Source organism: Trifolium pratense, linkage group LG7, assembly GCF_020283565.1.
Source record: "Trifolium pratense cultivar HEN17-A07 linkage group LG7, ARS_RC_1.1, whole genome shotgun sequence".
In the NCBI taxonomy this organism is placed as follows: Eukaryota; Viridiplantae; Streptophyta; class Magnoliopsida; order Fabales; family Fabaceae; genus Trifolium; species Trifolium pratense.
In genome coordinates, this window is record NC_060065.1 from 9393578 (window position 1) to 9400631 (window position 7054).

At 31.7% G+C, this 7054-nt stretch overlaps 1 protein-coding gene across 1 annotated transcript; it reads right to left on the reverse strand.

The window, feature by feature from the left end:
- Positions 1-722: 722 nt before the first annotated feature.
- LOC123894825 (laccase-12-like) lies at positions 723-4815 on the reverse strand. Its single transcript, XM_045944901.1, has 6 exons — positions 4626-4815; positions 4345-4496; positions 3617-3861; positions 3021-3149; positions 1512-2453; positions 723-1136 (listed from the first exon to the last, which is right to left on the reverse strand). The coding sequence occupies exons 1-6, from the start codon at positions 4740-4742 to the stop codon at positions 1006-1008; spliced, it is 1716 nt and encodes a 571-aa protein (XP_045800857.1). The 5' UTR covers positions 4743-4815; the 3' UTR covers positions 723-1005.
- Between the last annotated feature and the right edge of the window lie 2239 nt (positions 4816-7054).

Here is a 7054-nt window from a genome sequence, read left to right on the forward strand (position 1 = left end):
GTTCTCTTATGTTTCTCGCGTGGTTGGTATTTGTGTTTTAGTGTACCATAGTCAATAGAAAATAGATGAATGACTTCGGAGTTTGGTCTAACTCAAGTTTACAAAACCAGCTTGTAAAATGAGGATTGCCCTCACTTATAATTAAACACATATTCAGATCATCTTGCAACCGATGTGAGACTTCTTAACAGTTAGATGAGATGAAGACGGGGCTTTGGAAGCTCCAAATTTTGAGAGTCCAGTAAAGTCTGTTTCCAATCAACGCCACTACTACAAACCCCTTCACCTTCAATTCAACACCAATTATGAAATGTTACAAGAGGAAGAACAAGTTATAAGATGATTAACTTATTTTCCTCCTTGGAGTACATATAAGTAAAATTAGCTTCACATAGATAGGATGTGCTTGGACACAATATTCAGAAGTTTAAAATATCATTACTTCCTCTTTAATGAATGTTAGCCTGCTACTTTTTATGACAAGGTATATTGAATGTCAATAATGTTTTTGCATAATTGTCATAGTTACAATTTAATCACATTATGCATAATCTATGGTTTATTATATGTTGACATTGTTTGGAGAAATTTCTAAATTTTAAATCAGATACATTAATTTTTGTTCACCAAACTATTTTTATATTTAAGATTAAAAGTAGTAGTAATTCAATATTTGCATCTTCTAGATATGTGTACTTCAATTCAAAATTGGATATTGTTACTAGACAGGAAACAAATTTTTCCAATATATTTATAACAAAACTATAGGAAAATTTATATAACATCAATTTTTCTACTTAGGCTTTTGTGACTTAAGATGGTGCCAAAGGTTCAAACCATTTTCTAGACAAAAAGGAAACTAAACAGAGGAAAATACATTAAACAGAACAGCTTCTCCTATATCAAAAAATCAAAAAACTTTCCAAAATTTAGGGAAACAAAAATCAACACTTCCAAACTAATTAAAAATTAAGACTCTTATTATGAAGAATTTGAATATCCATCCTAACAGAGAGGCAGGTCCAGTGGAGGTGGCTCTATGGATTGCAATTCTCCAACTCCATCTTCTACTAACAGCACAGTGGCCAAACCCCAACCAATGTGAACATCCAAGTGACAATGCATAATCCAAGCACCTATTATAATACAAACAATGTCACAACATTTAATAATACAAGCTTTAGAAAAAAATTAAATTAGCAATGAAACAGGAGGAAAAAATGCAAAATATTTCCTCCGTGTCAAAATATAAACAAAAATTGGTCAACAAAAGTTGATGTAGTTGGTGTAAATTTAGATCAGATACATTAACTTTTGCTGACACATTTTTGCTTATGTTTTAGGACGAAAGAAGTATGTAAGTTTTTTAATTCTCTCATTAAATTTTGCAAAGAATTGGTGGCAGATTTGTTTTCTGTCTTTTAATTTAGTTTTCTAGTAGTATATAAATCGGAGCGAGTGTAGTAAATTTTAGAGTATCGAGTTTGATTCCAACTTATAAAAAATATTACCTGGATTATCAGCAACAAATCGGATAACGGCCCAACCGTTGACAGGTACAGCTACTGTATTTCTCATAGGTGGATCAACAAGGTTGAATTTTGATGTATCTTTGTTAGGGTTAAAATTTCCAAACCCTTCGGCAACAATGTAGAAATCATATCCATGAAGGTGAATTGGGTGATTCTCAGGTGTGATAATACTTGTATCTTGTAACACAATCTGAACCCTTGATCCAAACTTCAACTTATAAGCTTTAGTCCCCGGTGTAGGTTGCCAAAGCGAACGGCTCACGTTACCGGTGTAATCGAATTTTACAGGTGGGTTTGCGGGGAAATCAGTGGTGAAAACTCCGGGAATTCTATCGTAATGAGCTTGCAAAATTGAAATGTTGTTTGGAAGAGTAAAAGATACATTGTTCATACTTGCAGTGAAGCGTGTTCCGTTAATAGGACCCTGACACCTTCTTTTCCTGAAATTTTTTGGACAATTGTTGAGTCCTAAACCAATTGTGAAAAAGAGATTTTCGTCGATTTCGGTTGGAACTTCAACTTTTCTTTGACTAAAAAAACTTCTACTAAATTTAGTAACTACATTGGTGTCATTATAAGCAGGGAGTGGTGGCATGATTGGTTTTGTTTTGATTGAATTGTGGTACTGGAGTATGGCGGTGGTTGTAGTGTTATCAAACGGTGCATTTTGCGCGGATTGGTAAGCCCGAGCAGCTATGTAGTATCGAGAAGGTGGTTGGTTTGCGGTTATTAAGACATCGGTGGTTTGGCCCGGTCCTAACATGAGGATGTTGGTGGTGAAAGGTTTGAGGTAAGAGGCATCAGCGCCAACCACCGTTAGTTTGTGGTTGGCGATTGTGAAGAAAAGTGGTTGGTTGAGTGCTGCATTGATCACTCTGATGAGATTTGTCTCGCCAGATTGTATTGGAATGATGGTTGTGCCTGCATTATCAATCATTCATGTCAAGTAAAAGTAAATATCATGTCAAGTAAATCAAATGCAAAGGTTTTTTTTTAAAAAAAATCGACTAATATGTAATGTGTGTATCGGCTGATCTCAAATTAATGACTAAATCCAATAATTTAATTTGTTTTTGCTGATTTTATTTTGGGTGACAAATTTTGCTTTGATTAAAAAAATAAAAAAAAAAACTCTTTTTTTTTTTTTTATGTTTTAAAATTTTGTTTCAGAAAAACTGTTTGTTGAACATTAATATTTTAAATTTAAAATGAAATAAAAGACAAATGGTCCCATCATAATAGACCTTGTACCAAAAAAAGAACTCGATTGACCATTTGTTTCATAAAATGATTGAAATATTTTTGAATAATTTCATATAATTATTTGAGCTAGTTCTAGGGTCTTAATTTTTTCTAAAGTATTTCACTTTTATCATTACTTACTGTTTTATTATGTCAAGTTTTTTGTAAAGTCAAAAATTTGTTAATTAAACAAAACATGTCGCATGTTTAATAATGTAATGATAAAAATTAAGAAAGTAAACAAACCTTTAGTAGAGCATTTGTAAAAGTCACCGGGTTGACCATTGATAGTGTATGCATCAGATATATTTGGAGCTGCTCCTGTTCTTAGGGCCTGCCTCACAACATCTATTGGGTTTGTGTCCCACCATTCCCCTAATCATCATCATCATCATTTTCACCGCTAATTAATTTGTCATTATAATAAACACAATCTTTGTCTAAAGAAGAAAAAAAAACCATAATTTCTACTATTCTCTGTTTTACAACCTATATGAAGTACTATTATAGCCAAAACCATTAAACATATGATATTGATGTTGTCACGTCGACGCGGTCAATAATTTGAAAATGAATTCCTAATTGAATAGTATGATCATATGTCTAAACATCGCGCTAGACACCAAACACATCTATAATATGATATATTGGTGCTACAGAAAATCAGGAATGAGTAAGATATCCTACCAACTGAGCTAATCTCACAGGACATCATGAGTCCAAATTTAGATCTTATTTTAGACCACTAAATTTACTTATACTTGATTTTCTTGGCTCCATGTTTTCAACAAAGTTATGATTAGTTACAAAAGGGTAATTAGTACTAGTAATTAGGAAATTACCTAAAAGAATGGGTGTGTCGCGGGTTGGGTTAGGAAAAGGGTAGTACTCTCCTTCCCTAGGACGAATGATTAAAGCACCATAAACAGTGGCTCTTAGCCATGAACTATGAGCATGCCACCAAAGTGTCCCTTCTTGTCCATTAACAGTGAAACGGTAGGTGTAACTTCCTCCAGGACGAATGGGACACTGTGTCACAAATTCTGGACCATCTGCCCATCCTGTTCTCATTTGTCGAACACCATGCCTAACACACATACATAATTAAGTACAAAAACTAACATTAATATATAAATATAATTAAGCAAATGATATATTCTTAATTATTTATTTTAACATGAATATAATGTGAAACACTTCTACTAGATCAACACATAAACGTCTTAAACCATACTCCCTTCGGTCTTAATTACAAGAATCTGTAACTTCATCTAAATCAAATCACTTAAGTTTGACCTGGTTGTTCAGATTCAACCCAAGCTATGAAATTAAAACCTGAAACCAATCATTTCGGGTTGGTCATCGGGTTTGATCAGCATGACCCGTGACCATAAACTCCCCTATATAAAAATATAATTACATGTATATAGCTTTTTATTACCCCCTACAAAGTATATGAGTTTTGTTTTACTCTCTGTAATATTTTTTTAAGTCTCTAATTTTTGTTGGTACTTTTATTTTTCTAGTAAATTGAAAGACTACTCTCAATTGTATATAATTGTATTAGTACCAATGAATGGTGACATTGTAACGAGCTTTGTTAGTGACTTTGACAACCAAAGTGTCTCCATTGTTAATTTCCAAAGTTGGGCCAGGGAATTGCCCATTCACGGTTATGGTGTTGTGAGTTTTGCACAGCCTCTTCACTGGAGTTGCTTCAACCTACACATAAATATTTCATTACAAAATATTAATCTTTTTGAAGCACATGAATTTGAATTTCAATAGATAACTAACGAGGAAGAAAATACGTCGAATGAAAGAAAGAGAATGATGATTATGAAAACGTACGACAAATTCGTGCTCGTGAGTTTTAGCATTTGCTAAAGACAATGTGGGAGATGATAAGAGAATAAAAATGGCTATGAAGATGGATGAGTATTTATAATTGGTTTTGACACTCTCCATCTCTTATGAAGCAATATGAGTACTATCTTAGTTTGAATGTGCTTTTGGTTAAGGTTGCAATGCAAATAAGAGTGGGAGAGAGTGGTTTTTATAGGGAAGATTTTAGAGGAGAGATATTATAATAATGTAGTTTAAGGTTGGCACAAATTGGATTTTGTTGAGATAAAAGTTAAACGAATTAAGTAATTTGGTTCTACCCTAGATTAGAGTTGTTGCACCCACTAGTTAATCAAGTTCATAAATGCTTGTTTCATAAGTCTTCATTTAGAGGTTGAATTTTGAAAAGTAAAATGATATATTTTTAGACTTTTCTTTAAGGTTTTTTTTTTTTTCTTTTCCAAATTAATATTCAAATTTCTAGCTACAAAAATCACACACCTTAATAATACGAGGAGTGAGAAATACAGTTTTTAATCTTACATGTCTGATCTAGTATCAAGTATCAACGGTCCATATCAAAAACTGCATATCACTGCGTTGATATTTTACTACAACCAATCTATATCCATAATTTTCCTTCCATTTTCTTATACTTATCAAATTTTTTTATAGCAATATAACTCTCTAAAAAGACCTAAACAAAAAAGAAAAGCACGGTCAAAGGTTATCTTATATATTTAATTTATTCTTTGCAAATTGCAAATCATGGAAAACTTCTACTACTAGATATATGGTTACATATTACCTGCAGATCTAGCTAGAAAACAACATATATAATTAATTTAGTGGAAGCCGTTAAACAAATGGGCTACTTTCTTTCCATTGAATTCTTGAGACTTTTGGATAGGATGATTTTTTTAATTGTATTAATTAAAGAGTTTAAGTGAAAGAAGATGATATAATGCCACTTTTGCATTCCTCTAACTTGAATACGTATATCCTTGTTTATGCTATTGTGGGACTAAATCACATCAAGTCGGTCTAGTCGTTGATGAAAAGGTAATCCACTTTAGAATTTATAAAAGTATGATGATAGCTTAGATAAAGGTCTAAACACATCTTCATTTGTTACATGTACATATATTCTCATCAACGTATAGCCATATGCTTTATTTGGATCAAGAGAAATATGAAAGAAGAGAAAGTAAGATCAAAATTGTTAAAGCCTTAAAGGTGTTGACTATTTTTGGTTGAAGTAAAAATTGAAAGAAATAGTTATATGTAATGTAATACTATTACGTACACATATAAGGAAGGAAAACCGGACAACTAGCCGAGTTATTAACCCGTCTAAAAAAGAGCGGGAGGAGACAATTATGTACTATGTAGGTTGAAATATTCACTCCACCGTTTTTATGGCGAGTTAGCACAAGTTGACTCGTCAATGTTTCTCAAAAAAGACAATAATTAAAAACTTCACAAATACAGTGGGGAGAAAAATAAATAAGGTTAATTTAAGAAAATTAAAATAAGTAATAAATGAGTCTTAAAAATATAAAAATTATCATTCAAACATCGCTACTAGAAAGGAAAAAAAACCGGTTGTAACTATATATTGTTATGTGGATTTTACGACAGTTTTCCAAGTGTCAAAGATATGTGTGCCGCGAGAGTATGTTGCGACAATTTTATCGCACATATGCTTTTTTTTTTGACGATTTTAGCTGCCATTAAATACACGCTAACCATTATCCCTATGTTCTTTTTGGATTATTTGGAACTACCTCTATTTCTGAAATTGAATTTAAAAAATCATTTTGTGGCGATTTTATTTTTTACGCAATTTTGTGGCGACTTAGAACCCCTCTATTTGTAGAATCTACTTAGAAAAAAAAAATCAGTTTTTTTATGAATTTTGAGTGATAAATTAAATTCATAATTAAAAATAGATTGAGTGTTTATCAAGCATTTAGATTAAAAAGTAATTAATTATGTTTGCAACACGTACGTTAGGGTTGAGTTCAAATAGATCCTATTGAATTTATGTCAAGTCTACATAATTTAAGTAAAGCTTATTTAAATTTGAACTAACTAAAAGTGTGTATTAAAAAGAGAGTTAGAGGTGTTTACGAAATTACGACACTCCTCTTAATAAAAATATAAATAGGTGATATGGATACAACTCAATTAAATACTCATTTGGAAGGTTCTTTATTTTGGATGTTTTTGGGCCAGCTAGCTAGTAAGTTTGATCGGTTAAGTTTGTTGAAATCAGAAAACATTTGAATGTGAAAAATTGACTTTTATAAGGTGTATCAAAGAATTATATTAAGAAATCTCTCAATATGATTTGATTGCATCTAACAAGAAATTAGTTAGAGATACTGATTAAAAATATAGCTTTAGAATTAAATTAGGTGGCCTGTCCAATA